Genomic DNA, 20,977 nt, shown 5'->3' on the forward strand with positions numbered 1-20,977 from the left:
AAAATTTTCCACATTGTTGAATTGTGAAACTCAAAATTTCCTAGAAATTTTCTGAGATTTATCTCAAAATTTGCTTAAAAAAAAATTTAAGCAAATTTTCGACTTTAAGAGTTCAGAAAACAACAACTTCTAATTTAGTTTAATTTTAGAAATTTTCTGATATTATTCTCAATATTTTTTTTTTATTTTATGGCAGAAATTTACTCCTTTTCTGCTATTTACAATTATTTGCCCAAATACGCCGTAGTAAAAACATGTTCATCACATTCTGATGAGATGAAAATTTGTAGAAATTTGGTAAATCTGCCTTTTTTAACTGCAGGTCCAGCGCCGCGCAGCTGCGCATTGAGACGCTCCTCTGGGTTGTGCGCAGCTGCTGCGCTCTGATTGGCGCAGAGAGGCGTGTTCCCCGCAGGAATGCGGCGCTCAGGTGGAGGGAGAGTCACCGACTCAGAGCTCTGCGCTCCACAGCTCGCAGGACGCTCCGCGCTGCGCACTGCTGCTCTTCTTTGCGCTCTTTGAGCGGACAGATCTGCCGCAACCTGCTGCTGATTTGACTTGGAAACTGAGTTTCAGTTTATTTCTCATTCGGACTGATTTTCTCGTGACCAACAGCAGGAAAACTTAAAAAGTCAGTTCTTGCACCAGGACTGTCCTCAAGAAGATGCGTTCATGTTTTCCGCGCTCAGTTTTCCCCAGAAGGACCGAAGGGATGTGAGGCGCTTTGGGAGCCGAGAGCGCAGCTGCTTGGATGGATCTTCCCTCCAGCTGAAGGAGAATCAGCAGAAATAATAGAAACTATTCCCTACCGCGTGTTTCTAAAGGCGGACCGGACCGGAGCAGAACCGGAGCAGAACCGGAGCAGGACCGGAGCAGGACCGGAGCAGAACCGGAGCAGGACCGGAGCAGGACGCGCACAGCCAGCAGAGCGGACATGGGTTCTGTGTTTGGGTCTGGACTCCCTGCAGCGGGGCCGCGCCGCGCGTCACAGCCGCGTCGTTTCACATCATGATGCTCCACCAGAACCGAACCCATCCATTCTAACCCAGACGGATCCAGCATGACCCCAGCGCGGACCAGGTGAGACAAACTGGCAGAGTTGGTAGTAACTCGTTACATTTACTTTGGTAAAAGTACTTTTGGGAATATTTTTAATACGGCGATAACATCATAATGTTATGATGTTTTTCTACTCATACTTGAGTCAAATTTGTGGATTTTCCACCCACTGAATGAAAAACAAACACACACCTGCAGTTTCTGTTAAAGTTTCGAAAAGTTTTACTTTGAAGGAAACTGATTTGGAAAAAAATTTTAAATATTTTGCCTGATTTTGTTATTTTATGTTACTTATTGTCATTTTAGTCCTTAAAATACAAAAATATCCACTTAAGTTTACATTTTGGTCAGTTTGATGATGCAATTTTTAAATATTAAATGATTGATAATTTGATCAGTTACTCAGTAAGTTAGTAAACTCTTTACCAAATACTTTTATACTCTAGTTGAGTAAAAATATGTTGAAGTAGTTTTACTCTCTCCGTTGGGGTCCAGCTTTGGGAAGTGACACATTCCTCCGACTGCATGCGCAGCGACTTTAAATATTTACCTTGAGTTACTTTTTTTCTTGCAAGGAACTGCAAAGGCTTGAAGATTTGTTGAAGAGGGAGGCGACAGATTCCAGACAGTTTGACTGAGCTTGGTTCATTTTCTGCCGAGATTTTATTGATTCATATTTACTAAAGTTCTCATTTCATCATTTTCTTTCTATTGCCTCACAAAATGCTCATAGCAACACCACAGCATGATGCTGCTACCACCATGTTTCATACACAGCATTTTGGAAAAAGAAACAATTGTGACTTCAATCTCAAAATAAAGTCAGAGTTTAATCTCAGAATTTTGACTTTCATGTTTAATATTATAACAAAGACTCAAATTCACCAGGAAAAAATCCAAAAAGTTGAAAATGTTCAACTTTTGAAAGTCATAAATTAATTTTTTTTAGGAAATTTCTTGGAATGATCAAAAATGTTCTTAGTTTTTTTTCTTTTCAATTTTTCACTTTTGATAATTAAAAATTTTCTCATTTTTTCTCGAATATTTCTGGGATTAATTTCAACATTTCAGAGTTTTTTCTAGAATTATTTTGACTCTTCAAACTCTGAGTTAAAAAAATTATAGAAAACTTCTGAAGATTGATTTAAATATTTGTGGGTTTTTTCTAGAATTTTTTTCCAACTCATTAAATTAAGAAATTTTTGTGTTTTTTCTAGAAAATTTCTGGAATTAATCTCAACATTTCTGAATTTTCTTGAAAATTTCAGACTTTTCAAATTCAGATATGTCCATGTTTTTTCTCAAAATGTTAGAGATTTTTGGTGGAAATTTACTTTATTTTTTATGTGTTTAAAGTGGCCCTGGTGAGCCGTCGTAGTTTTGAGGTAATCCTGTATCAGCAGCGTTGCCACACGTTGCTCTGCTGTTATCTCCTCTGTCACCTGCTATAAATACTCTGCTCATATTTTATCTGATCTGTCGCTGCTGCAGGCTGCAGAGAAACCTGGGCTTCTCCTGTTCTTCCCCCTGAAAACAAAGGTTTTAAAGCAAACCTTTACATTAAAACCTGTTTCTGAAACTCTTTTACAGCGGAGAGTAAAATGTTTTCAGTTGGGTTGGAGTGAGACGTGACTCCTGACTCTGGAGAAGTTTGGCCCCTGGCGCTTCTTTTCTGATGACTCTCAGGAGGAATGTGTGTGAGATCCATGAACACATTTAATCTGCTTACCTTTGGAAGACTGAGCAGATAGCTCCAAAACGAGCGCTCTGATTGGTTCTTACACACAGTGATGTCATTCCTCCAGGGAGGAATTTGGATGCACCAGGTATCAACACGAGTTTCTCTGGGAAGAAATTTGTTGTTAGCAAGATAACGTGGATCAGAACAGCGAAAGGTTTAATCCAGCTCCTGTTTTTGGATGAAAACAGGGTTCCAGTGAAGAAGTTCATTATTCTACAGCCAGGCGCTGTAGTGGACGCCAGACGGAGGGTAGACATAAAACTACCAGAGATTTAGCCTAAGGAAGCACAAAGAGAACCATAAACTTCATAAACTCTGAGTTTTACTATAAATAAAACATCATTTACTCCTCAGAAGTGTTGGAGAAGTGATACAGACATTCACACCAGCCCCGTTTAGTCAAATTTAATCCAGTCCGTTTGTCTAAAAGGTCCGGTTCGGTTGAAGAGGTTTGCCTTCAAACCTCAGTCTGGGTTCGGTTGCAGTGACCAGAAAGAAGACAAAAGTGCCGGGCATTCTGGGTAAATACAACCAAAACAAACATGCTAGTATTGAGCTAGTGGGAAAAACAGCTTGTGGTTTTTAGCTAAAGGCAAAAGAGATCTTAAATCTTAAAACCGCTAAAATCTGATGCCACTTCATTTTGTTAACATCTTGTGAAGAAGGAAGCTGTGCTTTTTGTTTCTTCAGATGTTTTTCTGTCGTTTCTTCAGTGGTTCTGGGTTTTCCAAAAAAAAAAATTCTTAACTTGAAAAGTCCAAACATTTCTAGAAAACACTTCAGATACAAACAGATTTCAGAAATATTCTAAAAAATAAAATTTCTGAGTTTGAAAAGTTGAAAATTTGCAAGAAAAAACTGGGAAATTTCTCCGTTTCAAAAGTAAAAAAATAATAATAAAAAAATCCACCTGAAGTCAAAAACTTCTCAGTTTTTCATACAAATTTTGAAGCCCAGATATTTTCATGATGTTTCCAGAAAATTACTGATTAATCTGAAAATGTCTGATTTTCTTTTTTATTGACAGAAATGTTCTCCTCCATTCTAATTTTTTATGTATAATTGTAACGTTAAAGCAACATCAGCCAGAACCCAAAACAAGTGAAAGTTTTATTCCAAAAATGATGTTGGTTTGTGGTCGCACTGGTAGGTCAGGAATGGGGAGCCACAGGGGTCAGGAATCCAGCCTGGGGAGGGCTGGGTGAACGGACAGCGGGACAAACAGACGACAGGACAAACAGACGACAGGACAAAATCCACCAATCAGAGTCGTTGAATCGATCCAGGGTCTCAGGCAATGAAAATACAGTAATGAGAAGACTGGAGGACAGGAGGGCAGAGACAGGAGGGCAGGACTCTTCCTACAGCAGAAGGATGAGGTAAAAATCTGTGGTCAAAAAACAGTCAGGATCAGAAATCCAGAAATCTCCTAAAAACATGGAACAAGGCTTGAAAGCTGTGACTGAAGCAACAGACGATCTCGCAGTGAGCTGGTGACGATCAGCTGTTTAAACAGGAAGCAGCACAGTGCAGGTAGAGCTGAAGGGCTGAAATCATGGCCATAACGGCCTTAACGTCACGTCTTAGTGCCTGGAAATCAGATGATTTTAATCTGATTTTCCAATTCTGAAAGAAACAGAACGGAAGAAACTCCGGATGCTTTCATGTATCATCAAACAGACCAGAAACACGTATTTGTCTAATGTCTTGACTTGTTTATTATGTTTACATTTGGTTTCTGGTCTCAGCCTGAGCTGGGCCTTTTGGATCAGGTTTCCACATTCTTGTTGGCGCATGCAGCTTTGGTTAGCTTTAAACGAATCAGATTAGCTTTGAGTTAAGAGACCTTTAAGCTCTTTTTTTATTGGTCCAATTCTCCTGCAAACTCTTTTCCTCTTGCAGTTATTAATTGTATTTGAGTAACTTGCATTTTTATTTGTCTCAGCTGTAAAATGCATCAGTTCCATCCTTGAATAAAAAAGTTTTTTCCATCTTTAAATCAAAGGGGAGTAATTTTTGTTCTCAAATTTAGCAAAAAAAAAAAAAAAAGCAACAAAGAATCAGTTTGTGTCCCTTAAAAAATGACAAACATGCAGCGACTTTCTGCTCCCAATTTAAAACATAACGTGGTCCTGGCAGCTGCAGTTTTATTGTTAGAAACCAGAGTCCATAAAGACAAAAATGGAAAGTTAATTAACTAATCAGTGATTCTGAAGGTTCAGATCCTAAAAGTCCAACCTGACAGCAAAACGTTTAAGAGTTCAGATGATTCCAGCTAACTGAGCTCAAACTACAAAATAATATCAGTTAGTGATTATAGTGATAAAACTCCTGTTTCAAGGTTCACTCAGATAAAATTTTACAGCTCTGTGTTCGTGTTTCGCTGCACGACAAGTGGCTGATTTTACAAATCCAGCCTGGTAGTTTTTCAGCGTGAATCCTTCTTGATTGTTTTTTTTTTTTTTACGCCGGTATTTGTATTTCTCGTTGTGTCTCACGTTGAGAATCACCGAGCCTGATTGCAGACGACCTTGGAGGCTCTGATTCAGTCAGAGGCTGTGAGAAGATAATCTGATAATCCCTGAGGTATGATGGAGCACCAAGTCTCTCTGTCATGAAAGAAGCAAATTAGCCAAAGTGAAGGAACAGAAAAGGAGAACAAATCAGAGGTTTCGCCAACAAGGAATCTACATTTTTTCCTTCAAGTTTTTTATTCCAAATTGAAAGTTTCTTAAATCATCTCAATCTAGAGTTCCTTTCTGGGGATCCTTTAAGTTTTACTCTAGATTTTAACCGAATTTCATCACAATTTATGATTATTTTTAGAAAATATGTCAGTAAATGTGTTTTTAAAGTACAGCATGTACGTGAAGTCTCATTTTCTACAAATACAAAACTGAAAACTGTGGCGTAAATGTTTACTTAGGGAGAATTCACACTGGCCTTGTTGAATCCGCTTCAATCAAACCAAGAAAGGAAACTGGACCTGGAAACCCGGGTCTGGGTTCGGTTGAAGGGAACTCTGGTGCGGTTTGAATGCATGTGTGAACACCAAGCAGACCGGAGACCGCTCCGAAAGCAATAAGAGTACTACAGCGTAGGGAATTCTGGGTAAATACAACAAAAATAAAAGTGTTAGCCTAGCGTTAGCAGAAGAAATGTCTTGTCATAGTTTGTCAAAGACAAAGCCACTAAAGTCTGACACCACCTCATTTTCCGTTTTATTTGGTGAAGGAGGACGTTGTGCTCAGAGGTTTTCATGTTGTTTTCTTCAGTGGTTGTTGGTGCAGCGCCCCCACAGGCCAGGAGGGGAACAAGTTGGCTAGTTTGAACCACAGCAGCTGAAAATGAAACAAATATCTACCAGACTAACAGTTTTAAGTTAATAATTCCTTAATATTGATGGCAGATTATTTCACTTATATTTAGTACTTTTTAATCAATATTAAGAAATTATTTATTTAAAACAAGCTGCTACAGGTTTGCAGTAGAAACTAGACCAAAAGTACTTTAGTCAGATTTTATGTTTTTGCATCAGGTGAAAACTGTGTGACCCATTTTTCAGACTTTTATCACAAAAAATCTTTAATTTCTTCAGATAATTCACGTGAAACAGGTTTCTAAATGCAGCAGACAGTAGTAGTTTAAAAGTCGTCTCTGCTGTTTGTCAGGGAAGCAGCTGCGGAGACACAAAGCTTCTCCTCTGAGAGCTTGTTTTGTTTTGTTAGCAGGACCTGAGCGAGGCCACGGCGCCTCGTCAACACAAACACGGGGTCAGAGTTCAGCGCCGACCTCAGACTCAACATCTGCTCCCATTCAGCAGCGCGCTGTGCGTCGCCCGCAGGACGAATCCCAAACACGGACAGACCTCTGAGGGGTCGCAGGTCAAAGCCAGGCCCCGCTTCTCTGGGTCACCATGTAGAAACACTCCAGTCAAGGTGTCTCCCACCTTCTCCGGGGTCAAAGGGCACATGGGTGCGTGTTCACAGCAGAGAAGTGGATTACAGTTTGTTTGTTCAGGGTGTGAATGTGAGCCTACCTGTCGCTCAGGGTGTTTGAGTTCAGAGCGTCTCCTGCATTATGACGCTGCAGATGCAGGAGCGCCACCTGCAGCGCCGCTCCTGCAGGTGTTTGGGAAAAGACGGCACAGATTATTCAATTAAACCCCGGCTGAATCACGATTACTTTATTGTGCTTTTAGAAGCATGAAGACTGAAGGACCTTTGGGAGTAAATCTGTCTAAATGTGTTTTTATACCTGATAGTTTGATTGATTCGGCTTGAATGAGGACAAAAGTTCAATTCACCAACAAACCAAACCATTAGAGCAACCCGTTCCCCTCCTCGCCTGTGGGGGCGCTGTACCAACAACTACAGAAGGAAACAATACAAAGACACTGAGCAAACTTACTTCTTCATGAAATGTAAACTAAAATGAAGTGGCATCAGATTTTAGAGGTTGGAGGATTTCTCTTTTATCTCGGCTGGGCTAGCATGTCGGTTTGGGTTGTATTTACCCAGAATGCCCTGCATTATAGTCCACTTCCTGGTTATGGAGCGGTTTCTGGTCTGCTTGGCGTTTACATATGCATTCAAACCGAACCAGAGTTCATTTCAAGAGGCAGAGGATTTGTATTTGGACCAGAGTTCACTTTATAGGTCTGATTACGCATTCACACGTCTCCAAACGAAGCGGACTTTCAGATCTCCAAATGGACTGGAGATCTGTTCTGTTTAGTCCACTGCAGTCGAACTCCGGTCCGTTTGTTTCCTGAGGTGTGAATCAGAACAATAAAACGAACTCGGTCTCGGTTTGGTTGAAGTGAACTCTGACGAGGTTCAAATGCAGTTTTTAAAATTTACTTATAAAGTAAACACTTACAGAGACATTTTGTTCATTTACAAACAAAAAGGTAAATAATACAAGACAGATTCAAGAGTGTGCAAGAATGTAAAAGAAGCTAAAATATAAAGCATAAACAAACAGCTATGGCTTAGCTTTTCAATCAGATTCTTCAGTTGAAGAAATAAGTTTGAGGACATTTTTATCATACATTTTATTAAGAGCTTTGAGAAATAACAGTCAAAACATCTGTGAAATTTAAAGTATTTGGAGATATAAATGAAAAATATCCCAGTTGTATTTATAAGAAGGTTTATTTGAAAGGAAGCAGAACAGAGAAAAAAAAACACAATCACAACACTTAACACCAAAAATAAACCAAAGTATGAAAGAACTAAAACTATTACCATAACTAATGCAAACTAAACTGAAACTAAGCAACATTTAACTAATAATAACTACTAAAATCAGCAAAACTAATTAAAACGAACTGAATTAGACAAAAATCTCAAAATAAAACTAAACTATGATGAAAAACCCAAAACTATCTCAGACAGACAAACAAACAACCAGACACACAAATCCACAACCATCCAAAAAAAACAGCACATAAACTTTGAGTCTTAATGTTTTTGCATTTTTTAAATATTTTTTACCAAACATGCTGGTTTCCGTCTGGCTGCTGGTTCTGAGCTCTGCAGACAGTTTAGTTTCAAACGGCTGTCAGTCAAAACAAACAGGCGGTCTCGTGACATTTTGCTCCCCTCGGCCCTGGAGTTATTCACTAATGTGCAGCTATAGTCTTAATGAGAGCAAGACGACGCAGGCTGACCCCTGCTGACCCCTGCTGACCCCTGCTGACCCCTGCTGACCCCTGCTGACCTCTGGACGGACCCGCCGAGCAGTCGGAGTTCAAACATGAGCAGAAACTGATGAATTACTTAAATATGTGTATTTGATGAAGTTATGGTGGGGAACTGTCTGTGCTGAGAGGCTGAAGTGGAGACCCCTGGTTAAAAATGCCTCCATTATTTTTACGGCTGTTCTGGGACGCGGTTTGGTCGTAAAACTCTGAAGAAAAGTCGGGATAAAAAAATAAATTAGGAGTTTTGATGTGGTTTCTGCTCTTCTTTTTTTTTCTTTAATTAAAAAATGATCACGTTCGACGGCGACTTTATTAAATTCACCAGATATTCACTGTGAAAAACGACATGAACTTTAATTTAAATTATACCTTTCCTGCTTCAGGCTTTTTGCCAAATAACGTATTAAACATCATAAACACACCGATGTGACATCATGGGAAAATCGCTGAGAGATTTCTTTTCCTATGTGAAAGCTGCCAGATGCAATAAGCTGCCACAAAGAGCTCTTAAATCTCCAGGTGGGGTGCCGGACCTCCTCCTCTTCCTCACTGGACTAAAGTCCAGGATCTTCTCTTGATGGTTTTCTTCGTTTAAACTAAATTTCTTTGTCACAGTTTTGAACTTGAAAAGAAAAACTGCTTTCAAAATCTGTGACTATAAAAACCTTTAAAATGTTAGCTTGCAGCATTGGCTGTTTTTATTTTGCATTTATTTTGTGTGTTTCAGAGTGCATTATTTGTGTTTTACTGTATCTTTGGGCCTGTTTGTCCCTGTACTTTAACAATACTTACAATAAGGTCCAAGTGAGACATCACATCACTTTCATTAGGACTGAATATTTCTATCTGGTTGCAGTTCAAACTGTAGGAAGTTACGATATAGTTTCACACAGAATAGACACTAAAATGAAAATCAGAGTATCCTTAATTGAAATACTGTGTGAAAAATGCAACTGTTAGAGATTACTGCAATATTAAATAGAGATAATCTGCAACAAGCGACGGCGTTGTCCTGACTGAGGACGCTCCCACTTCTCCCAGTTTGCCTAGTCGGAGCGCTGAAGGTTTTGCTAGCACTGGTTTGGAGTTTAAAGTTAAAGCAGAAAAATGTTTTATGATCTTATAGACACACAAATTCACTACAAAAAAGACTAACTTATGTTTAATACATATTTTAATATCAATTATTTACCAACTACACAAATGTTTGCAGATGTTAACATTTGGAAAGGTTTAATTTTAGGAATTTTAGACCATTATACTACAAATTTATCTTAATATAAAGTCATAGAGACAAAGAGACACAAACTGATCTCACCTTAAACATGCATTTATTTAAACTTTATTATGATCTTAAATCAAATGCAGCAGATTTTGCCCATAAAAGGAGAAATCCAGTGCAGGTTCGCTGGTGGAGGTCGAACTGAAGGGATTACCGGATTATCTCCATTAAAGCACCAAAGCAGATGTTCGCTCTTTATCTGATTTCCACCAAACCTTAAACAAAACCAGGATCAGAGGACAGGCTGCCTGCTGATGCATTTACAGGCCAAAAAACGAGCGAATGAAGAGAAAAAAATCAGATTTTTCTCTTTTCAGACTCCTTCATCGATGTTATCATTTCAGCTAATCAGTAACGTCTATTATTACAATAACAACCAGCAAGTTCTTGTAGGTTTTATGTCTGTTTTTAATGGATGACATAAAGAAAACTGAGATTTTGTTTCTCTCATGAAAACCTGTAAAAGTCACCAAAAGGTCACACAAAACCCTGAGATCCTGGAGATCAAATAACGTTTTTGAGAATAAAAAAGACCTTTTAAGTCCTTATTTATGTTCTGTTAGCCTCTTTCAGTCAGTGTGACCCTCCTTGTTCCCCTGATAAGACCTCCCCCATGTAAGGCCGGGACGGCAGCGCGGCGCTCTGCCCAGCCGAGCGTGAGGGAGATGTGCATCGTTTAATTGGACGGGGCAACTTACTGACCTGGGACCGAGCCAAAAGCCAACTCCAAAAGCTCAGCGTCAGCTCAGCGTTTACGGCTCTGGAGAGAGATAAAAGAGACAAAAGAGGCTGAGAGAGATGGATGGCAGAGAGGCGGGATGGAGGGTGAAATGAGGACAGCAAAAGAAAAAGGGATGACCGGGTTGCTCTAATGTTTCCTCCAGAAAAACAAGAAAACTGCCGAGCTCTGAAAGGCAAAACTTTGCTTGGAAAAAGAAACAATGAAATTTCAGAGTTTGGAAAGTTGAACATTTTCTAGAAAAAAAGTTGTAAAAAAAAAAAAAAAAAAAAAAAGTGGAATTTCACATCTCCAAAAGTTAAAAATTCACAGGACAAAACTTTTGAGTGTAATTTCAGAAATTTTCTGAAAAAAAAGGACATTTCAAATGTTGAACATTTTTGACTTCTGAAACTCAGGAAATATTCAGAAGTTGAAAATGTTCAACTTTTCAAACACAAAAATTTCCAAATATTTCCTAGAAAATTTTCTGTGATCAATCTCAGACTTTCTGAGTTTCTTAGTGGAAATTGAGCTCATCTTTGGTTGCTAGGTAACGGGCCCCAGTGGGGTTGCTAGGTGACGGACAGTGCCTGCTAATTTGTGACGTTACATTCTGGAGGTTTTGAAACGTCTCATTTTTCAGACACCAAAAAAAAAATCTTTAGTTTACTGCAAAAAAAAACCCAAATGGAAGAACAAAAACCTGCAAAAAGAGAATTTTGCTCAATTGGTCTCCTTTAAAATGCAATCAGTTCCAGCATGGCTGCCAGATAAGTGGTAACAAAAAGCAAAGCAGCGTCTCAGTGGAGCCCCATAAAGCCTCGACGCACTGCAGCTGTCACCAGAGAGAGGCGCTTTCCAAGAAACGCCACTCGTCCCTCTGAGTCAGACGGAGAATCTGTTGCTTCACAGCGCTCTCCTGGAGAAACAGAGGAGATGAGGCCGTTTGTAGAGCAAACACACACACACACACACACACACCCAAGCACACACACACACACACACACACACACAGATGGCAGCTGTGACTCAGAGTGTTGGTGCAACAATAAGTGCATTTGTCAGGATTGATGCAGGAAGATGAAAACGAGTTATTTATCTTACAGTCTGGCATTTACACAGAAACAAGGTGGCCTCTGTTGCCCCGGCAACAGCAAAGCCAATAATTAGATGACTAACTTTTCTTCCACAGATAACTTTACCTCCTGACACCGATGTGATGGACTGAAGCCACTGAAGGTCGCAGAGATCTGCTCTGTTTTTAACTTTACATCCATTCAAATGTTTTTGCATCAAACAAAGACTTCAGTAATTAATAAAGATTGTTTAATTGTGGGCAGGATAAGGTACAGCTGTGCACTAATCATGATGTCAGATCAGCGTCTTGGTGTGGCTCACCTGTGAGGTGGGATGGATTATCTCAGCAAGGCAGAAGTGCTCACTATCAAACATTTAGACCGATTTGTGGACATTTGAAAGAAATGGTAATATTGTTTATCTGGAATGAATTTTAGATCTTTGAGTCCAGCTCATGAAAAATGGGAGCAAAAACAAAAGTGTTGCGTTTATATTTTTGTTGACTGTTTATTCGCGCTGACATAATTTTGAATGACTTATTGTGTGATTTTAACATTGCAGTTGTGAAATTCTGCTTCTTCGACTTTAGATAAAGATTTGTGTAAATTTGTATCGAAAGCGCAGCTTGTGATTGATTTGATTCAGCTGGTGGTGATGCATCACCAGCTCAGGTTTTCCCTCCGTTTATAATGACTTTCCTGCTGCTGCTGTGTTTGCAGCTGAAAAGATGACAATTAATTACAGATGCATGTAAAAACAGGTGCAAATTGCTCCTGATTGCAGGACTTGGTGGGTTTGTGTTTATGAATCGATGGATTTATTGCAATCTGTTTGAAGGTGGTGCAGAAAAATCCAAAAGTTTATTTTGCAACATCAAATATGTTCCAGTCCAGTTTTAACTTTGGGGATGAGGAGGAAAAACTTTCACTTAAATTCTTTGTACACTAAAAACACAACAACCAGGTGATCCATCTTTAAAAATGTAGTTATTTTGTTAAAAATAACTTTATTCAGGTAAATACATCAAGCTGTCAACATAAATAAATGAAGTTTTACGAACTGAATTTGTTCACAATTAACAAATTAACTAAACTAAAGCTGGAGCTTCGTTCTCTCTCTCTTTTTAATGAATTGTTACATTTTTATTCACCAGTTAGTTCATGCAGAACAACCATTGAGGTATTGATGTATAGAAGAAATAACTGCATAAGAAAACTAATAACAGCAACTAAAATAAAAGAAACAAACAAAAAAACCATGGAGGTATGAATATGAAAACAAAACAAAATAAAACTGTTTAACATCTCTGGGTCAGGATACACTTCTGATGTTCTGATTTGAATTATTATCATCATTTTCTTCTATTTTCATTGCAGCATTCTCTTGCATGCCAGGGTCAAGGTTGGGTCAGAGGTCAGGAGTTCAGGAGTTCAGTCCAGCAGGATGGTTTCAGTTCCAGGAGTTATAATCGACCTGAACTCTTCTTCTCTTTTCAGTCATCACAACGTTTTCAAAGTCCTCCGTTACACAGCTTCAACTTGAAGGTGTTTGAATCCAGAAGCAACAAAATGTGTTTAAACTTCTCTCTCTCTCTTCTCTCTCTCCTCTGTCTCTCTCTCTTCTCTCTGTCTCTCTCTCTCCTCTCTGTCTGTCTCTCTCTCTGTCTCTCTCTCTCCTTCTCTCTGTCTCTCTCTCTCCTTCTCTCTGTCTCTCTCTCTCTGTCTCTCTCTCTCTCCCTCTCTCTCTCTCCCTCTCTCTCTCTCTCTGCAGGAGGCTGACTCTGAACCGGGTCGTGACCTTTGTTTTGCTGCTGCTCTCTCCCGGCTCCCTCGCCTCCCTGCAGAGTGTAAGTCCTCCTGCTCCCACGTCTCCATAAATCACAGCCTCGGTCTGAAATAGCCGCTGCTCAGCTGAGAATATCCCGTCACCTCAGCTTCCTTTGACATGAACAGAGTTTCCATCCAACGCTCCAACAAAAAGGCTTTTAAAGTGAAACTAACTGGAACCACAACTAACCTCTGGTTTAATTATTAACAGCAACAGTTTGGGTTATTTTTAGAAAAGAAGATTAACTTTTCAAAGTCATATTTTCATCATGTTATTCATTCATTTATAAATATCACAATTTCAAAGTGTAGTTTTAATTAGCAAGCTAAATGTTTAGCTTACAAACTAAGGTAAATATTTAGACTACTAACTAAATATTTAGTTTAGCCAACTCAAGGTTTAATTTGTAGATAAATATTTAGCTTTACTTAATTTAATTAACATAGATTAATTCTGCTGTCATAATAAATGTTAATATTTTTAGTTTTAAGTTAAGTAATTAGCTTCAAACTAAACATTTTGCTAAACTTGTTTAGTTTAGATAACTTGATATTTAGTTTGCAAACTAAATATTACAAACTAAAGATAAATATTGAATCTATACGCCTGAAACTGTGACATTTCTAAATGAATCACTAACATGTTGAAAATCTGACTTTGAAAAATGAACTGAAGTAAATTTGTTTGATGTAAACAGGACAGTTTCTATCAACGCTCCTGTTTTTGATAAAAGGTTTTTTGGAGTTTCTGGACGTTTGAAAATGGGTTTAATTCTCCAAACTGCAACCGAAACACTTTTTCTGCATCACGGGTCACATGACCAGAAACTGGACGTTCAACTGGCAGAGATGGTGAAGAAGAAGACAACAGGAAGTGGTTGGAGGATGATGGCGCAGCGTGTTTTTGATCACTTACAGACATTTTAATTGATAGAAACACCATAATTCTGTTGTTTCGACATTAGCAATATGTTAACCAGGTTTTGTGCTCATTTGTGATGGACTGTTGGTTACTGTTGGGTCCCGTCGCTGAATCAACTATAAAATGGACCCGTAAGCGATGGCGGCCATTTTTACTTCCATAAACAGAGCGCTGCCGTGATGTCAGCGTTCTTCTTCTGCACATGCAGGTTGTAAGCTGCTCACACAGAAATCTGACTGCAGTCGCATCAGAACAACCGATCAAAACATAAGAAAATAAAAACTGAACATCAAGACCTGCTGCGTGAGCGTAACCTTGGTGACCCCAACATGCCTTTCTCTGCTGCAGTTCTTGAACGGTTAGCCTGGTGTTTTTACACACTTTGCCATTTTCTTCATTGTTTGGGAAGATAACCTGAAATCCTCCTTCAGCTCTGCTTGTCACAGTTTCAGTTGTTTTAAATGTTTTAGTTATTCCTCACACTACATATGGGCAGGTTTAGGTCAGTAGCTGCTCTCTTCATTTCTACATCAACACCTGTCTGCATAATGTAAGGGAATGTTTTGTTGTTTTTCAGATTTTGAAGTGTTTGCCCTTTTAGTGCCATATTTATTCAAATAGTATTTCTGAAAAGATGAGTCTGGTTCATTTACCTTTGCTCTCGTTTTTTTCCCCTCCGCTTTGCTTCCTATATGAAGCTTCTCTCTTCAAGCTGAAGAGAGAAGGAGTGTACTGTTAAGGTCAAAGGTTGCTTTCACTAATCTAGCAGGCCAGCTGCCTCCCATCTCCAACTGTTATCAACGCTAATTTGAACGGGAGTAACACTAATGAGGGCAACCTCAAGAGACCCTGCCAAGAAATTATGTGGAGTCGCGGCACAAGTTGGGTTTCAGTGTGTTTGTGCAGAATGAGTCACAAAGTCAAAGAGACTCAATTAGTTTGTTTCTTTCTTCTGCCTGTAGCTTTAATTTCAAAGGTCAGATGAAGTAACTTTGTGTTCTGCACAGATATCTGGAAATTAACGAATTAATACATGTGGCGCACGACGACTTAAAGGGGACCTGCAATGCAAACGTCCCATTTTGGATGATTTTTTACTTCCATTTGGGTTTCCGCTAATTCCAAAAAAAAAAAAAAACAAACAAAAAAAACCACCCAGATGGCTTTTAGCAATAAGTTCATGTTTTTTGGTGCCCAGAAATTAAACCGTTTCAAAAAACTCAGGAATGTAACGTCCCAAATCAGCAGCCACTGCCTGTTAGCTAGCAACCCCAGCGGAGTTCCGCCATTTACCTAGCAACCCCAGCGGAGTTCTGCCAGTTACCTAGCAACCCCAGTGGAGTTCTGCCAGTTACCTAGCAACCCCAGCGGAGTTCTGCCAGTTACCTAGCAACCCCAGTGGAGTTCTGCCCGTTACCTAGCAACCCCAGCGGAGTTCTGCCCGTTACCTAGCAACCCCAGCGGAGTTCTGCCCGTTACCTAGCAACCCCAGCGGAGTTCTGCCCGTTACCTAGCAACCCCAGCGGAGTTCTGCCCTTTACCTAGCAACCCCAGCGGAGTTCTGCCCGTTACCTAGCAACCCCAGCGGAGTTCTGCCCGTTACCTAGCAACCCCAGCGGAGTTCCGCCCGTTACTGAGCAACAAAAGCAAAGCTCCAGCGTCTTTGGTCAGCTGGTTTTACCGCTGTTCAATGGCTGCTGGAAAAGACAAGTGTTTTGTTATTGACTCCAGAAACCACTCGCTGTATTCTGGTTGGTTGTGCAGGAGGCTCCACTTCTGCTTTTCAAAGATGTATGGTTGTATAAAGTGCATCTGTTAGCAGCCATTTTACGTGTGAGAGTAAACATTGAATTGAGGGCGTGGTCAGGAGACGTTTACTTGAGTTTAAAGTGGCAAAACAGCTCATTCTGAAAGGAGTTCAAAAAAGACCAGAAAATCTAACAATCTAAGAATAATTTTGTGCAAAAGTGTAATGAACATGTTTTGTAGCCTGTATGCATCTCCTGACCTGTTGAAGGAAGTATAACAGGCCACATTTAAAGCTGAAAGGTGTTTTAAGGTTTTCTGAAGCTCAGGTACTTTACTTTGGTGGTGGAAGAATCCAGAATCTCCAGTTGGCTTTTCAGTAAAAGTCTCTGTCGTATTTAACTTTTTCCATTGTAAGAAAACCACATTATGTAAAACTTTACCTTGGTTACAAATAAAACGACTCCATCGGCATCAGCCGTCTGTGTTGGATGGGATGAATTTGCATCTGTGTTCAATTGCAGTTGGGGCCACAAAAAATCAGTTCAAGGGCCACAAATGGCCTATGGGCCACACTTTGGACACCCCTGCTTTCAAACGAGGAAATTGAACTTCCTGGGGTGAAGTTGGAGTGGATTGAGTCCATAGCTGCATACTGTTACAAATGTGTGCAAAACTTTGGCAATTTTCTGATAATGTCGATAAAACACAATTATGGTGTTTGCATTAAAGAAGAAGTGCAATTAAAATCACATGAATAAGTTTTTTCACATGATAAGTTCTTAAATCACATCATCCTCCTGTCTTCTTCATCATTTCTGCCAGTAGTAACATCCGGTTGTAGAAAACCACCTCATCCTGGTGCAAAACCTTTTTATCAAAAATCCTGACTTCCTTTCTTTATTTCCTAATGTGGCATTTCCATCAAGTGAATCAAAATGCCGATTTCAGTCATAATTTAAATTTCATAATTCCAGTTTGTGCAGTTTTTTGGTCATGGAAACGCAGCTATTGTCTCGTTTTGCACTTTGTGCTGAAATGTTGTTGTAGTTTGCATTATTTTTGGCATTTCCTCTTTCAGGAAGCAACATACTTTTTATTTAGTTCATCAAAGGGCGTCTTTAAATGTTTTTCCCAGCATTCAGTGCAACATACACAGCTTTCATAGTTGGGGTTTCCAGTATTTTATAAACTGTGTTTGCTACTTTTCACTGGTGTGGAGGGAATTAGAGGTTTGGATGAACTACACAGCCTTTTTATTGGTTTGCACCCTGCTGGTTTTGTTGATTCCTTTTCATTGTTTTGATTCCAGCTCCTCCTGCAGCAGTCCTTGACGCAGTGAGCAAAGAGTTAAACGTGTGCATTCGTAGTGCAGCTCCTGTGTGAGGATCTGGTGGGACGGCTGCCAGTTTCACTCCTCCTCCAGGGCACAAACTCTGGAATGTGTTTGAGGAGAACCACAGAGATTTCTCTAATCACTTTTATTGTTTTGCTCTGCTGATCCTGATCCATCAACCTCACAGGGCCGCTTTGTTACTTTTAGTCCCATCCACCGTTTGAATAGATTTATGTTCCTGTTAGATTCCTGGGGAAATATAAAGAAGGCTTTGTTGGAGCTCCATCCATACCATTTCTCTTTGACAGAATGACATCCCATCAATCTGTGCCTGGTGTTTTCTGAGCAGTCATTACAGACTGATGACAATAGCTATTTGCGTCATGACAGCTTTAAACATGCAGGATGTCTGCAGATTGATGCTGCCGAGTGAGTGCAGCTGTTAGCATGCACAGAACAGAAAGCAGGAAAAATAAGACATGAAAATGTAGCTGTTGTTGACTTTTGACAACGATTGTCTTCCATAAATGCCAAATTTGTAGCATGTCAATACTTTCCTCCACCTGAGCTGAAAATATCTGCAGCTCCTCCAGATACGCTGTGTACTAAGGAGGAAATTCTTAAGTTAGTTGGATGTGAAGCGTCAAATATTCTATTTGAGAAATTTTATAGAAGAACCTCAGAAGCCTTTGAGTCTGAAGAGTCAAACATTTGCTAGAAATATTTCTGATTTTCTTTCAATAATCGATCATTTTTGACTTTTGAAATGTCCAAGTTTTTTCTAGAAAATGTCTGAGATTAATTTCAAAATGTGAGTTTTTTTTTTTTTTTTCCTTTACTTTTCAAGCTTAAAATTTTTGTTGTTTTTTTTCTAGAAACTTTTAGATTAATTTCCAAATTTGTCTGAATTTTTAGTGGAAATTTTCTCCTCATCTGTTTCTTTTTTCTAACTATCTTTCCTTAATATGTCATCAAAGTTGTATTTTATAATGTTCCATGGTGTAAAATATATTCTGCAAACCTGATTATAATCTAAGAGAAAGTAGACAACTAACAACATGCTGGATGATTTTGTTGAATATATTTTAATGCAGTAAAGATTCAAAACTGACTCACCTTTTCTCTAAATTGTGGATTCAGGCTAATTAGCGTAAATGTTTCAACATTTGTCTCATGTTTTGTGTTTGTGTCTCTGCCTGCTGCAGGCCTCTTGGAGTTCGGAGTGGGGTCCATCCAGTGGCGCCTCATCGGGGCGTCCGGCGCGCGCCCGACGGCAGCTGCACTTCAGGAACGAGTGGGCGGCGTGGAGCGGCTGGTCTGTTTGCTCCCGCAGCTGTGGGGGCGGAGCCTCGGTGCGAACTCGCACCTGCATCACCAGGTGATCCAGATCTGTCATCTGGTCCTCAGGGAATTTTCTGTTGGAGATTTTAGTAAATATAAATTATTGTTATCTTTGACTCTGGCCATCTTGAGGTGAAAAAACTTTGTTTTTCTGGATTTAGTAACAAAAAAACATCAACTTTTACGTAGTAAGATTAGAATCTTTCACCAGATGTTAGTTTAGGATGAACTTTTAGGATATTTAAATGTGGTCTGTTTCTTTTCTTTCTCTGGAAAGCAGTTCCACAGCATGATGGACCCTCCGCCATGCTTTAAGAAGGACCTGTCTTGCAAAATTCTCATTTTGCACATTTCTGCGTGCTTTTCGGTCTGTACTTCTAAAAACAACTCAAGTGCTTAAAAAACACCCATCTGGTTTTTGGTAATAAGTTGAAGGTTTTTATTTAATTTGACTTTGGGATCAACAAAATATTTTTGAATTTGAATTTTTGTGTCTGGAAAATGAACTGTTTCAAAAACCTCCAGAATGTAACATCACACATCGGCAGGCACTGCCCGTTACCTAGCAACCCCCACAAGCGCAGGCCGTTACCTAGCAACCCCCACAAGCGCAGGCCGTTACCTAGCAACCCAACTGAACCCAACAGAACTGATCAGACAAAAATCTCATTATCCAAGAATAAGTTTGTGCAAAAACATGGAATCAAAAGTGCAATATTTTTGTGAATAAGTTGTTTTGTGTGCAGGAACCCGCTGGGCGGACCGTGTGCTGGAGATCCCAGACAGTACAAGATCTGCAACACCAAGGTCACTGCAGCTCCAGGGTTTCCTCCCTCACAGAAAAACTGTCCGTTTTACAACAAAGGCCGATGTTTGCTTTACAAATTGGTCTCATAGCGTCTGAGGGGTTTTTCAGGGTGTGAAGTTTCACTGGTGCATCAGCCTGAGTTTTCACTGCACTGAGATTTCACACAGTCAGACAGTCAGACGTGTTTTAGTTGTCTGAGCAGGCCGCTGGTAGGCTGCAGTGTGTGTGTGTGTGTGTGTGTGTGTGTGTGTGTGTGTGTGAGAGGTGTGTGTGTGTGTGTGTGTGTGTGTGTGTGTGTGTGTGTGTGGGAGGTGTGTGTGTGTGTGTGTGGGAGGTGTGTGTGCGCGTTCAGACAGCCAGTCCAGATAAGAAAAAATTAACAGATGAGTTAAAACAGCTCCGAGTTTTTTCTGATATTACAGAAAAAATACATCAAGACTCAGAAGAATAAAGACAAAACTGGTCAAAGGTCAGATGAAGGTCAGGATGGATGGATTTTTGTCTGTGGTTATGTTTTATGTTTAAAATTTTTTATTTTTAGATGTAAAACTTCTGAACCTTTCAGGAATTTTTCACACGATCAATCAGTCAGATGTGTTTTATTTCTCTACTTTAGTCTAAAATCATTATTGCTCATCTAGAAACTAAACTGAAACATTAAAACATGAGGAAACTTTCAACCAGCTATAATCAGAAGTTCATCCCCATCCTTGAAATATGACCTCAGCTTTTCATAAAACATATTTTTCTTGTCCGCAGGTTAATTCTGAAGCGTCTTCATGATGCATGTCTGTGTTTGCAGAGGTGTCCTCCTGGCTCAGAGGACTTCAGAGACATGCAGTGTGCTGCGTTCAATGACCGGCCGTTGGTGTCCGGAAACTCCTTCAGATGGACAACGTTTCACGGAGGTCAGCAGGAAAATAACAGCCTGAGCAGCCATCTTGGTTGAGGGCAAAATTCTACAACTTTACAACCTAAAACTAGAATACAGCAACTTAAACTGTCTACTGATTGGTCCCTTAGATTTGTTACCGTCCAATCAGCTGAAAGCATAAAGACTGATGTTATACACTGCAAAAATTCAAAATCTTACAGAATATTTTTAGTCTAGTTCCAAGTGGAAATGTCTTAATACACTTGAAACAAAACTAAATTAAAAGTAACTTTTCAGCAAGAAATCCAATCTTGTTTGCAGTTAATAATTTCTTGATATTAATGAAAAGTATTTGTTCCATATACAGATTATTTCACTTATGGAAAAAATGTCTTAAGTGAATTAATGTATCAGTGCACTGAAAAAAATTCAAATATTTACATGTAATCAAAAATTAACAAATTACAAAATTTGTAACTGAGTTTTGTAATTGAGTTACAAAATGAACTAAATGTTTTTAAGTTGTATCACCTGTTT

The 20,977-nt window shown here is 39.4% G+C and overlaps 1 protein-coding gene across 2 annotated transcripts in view; it reads left to right on the forward strand.

The window, feature by feature from the left end:
* Positions 1–322: 322 nt before the first annotated feature.
* adamtsl5 (ADAMTS like 5) overlaps positions 323–20,977 on the forward strand; it is a 33,273-nt gene continuing 12,618 nt past the window's right edge. The window contains exons 1-5 of one of the 2 annotated variants that reach the window (XM_044105903.1): positions 323–1,080; positions 13,358–13,433; positions 18,623–18,795; positions 19,505–19,565; positions 20,369–20,474. In XM_044105903.1, the coding sequence (XP_043961838.1) occupies positions 1,061–1,080; positions 13,358–13,433; positions 18,623–18,795; positions 19,505–19,565; positions 20,369–20,474 (436 nt within the window). In that variant the 5' untranslated portion in view covers positions 323–1,060. Of the gene's footprint in view, positions 1,081–12,378; positions 12,551–13,357; positions 13,434–18,622; positions 18,796–19,504; positions 19,566–20,368; positions 20,475–20,977 lie in introns of those variants that run through there. The other variant, XM_044105894.1, reaches the window with a different exon arrangement.

Source organism: Gambusia affinis, linkage group LG02 (genome assembly GCF_019740435.1).
Source record: "Gambusia affinis linkage group LG02, SWU_Gaff_1.0, whole genome shotgun sequence".
Lineage (NCBI taxonomy): Eukaryota > Metazoa > Chordata > Actinopteri > Cyprinodontiformes > Poeciliidae > Gambusia > Gambusia affinis.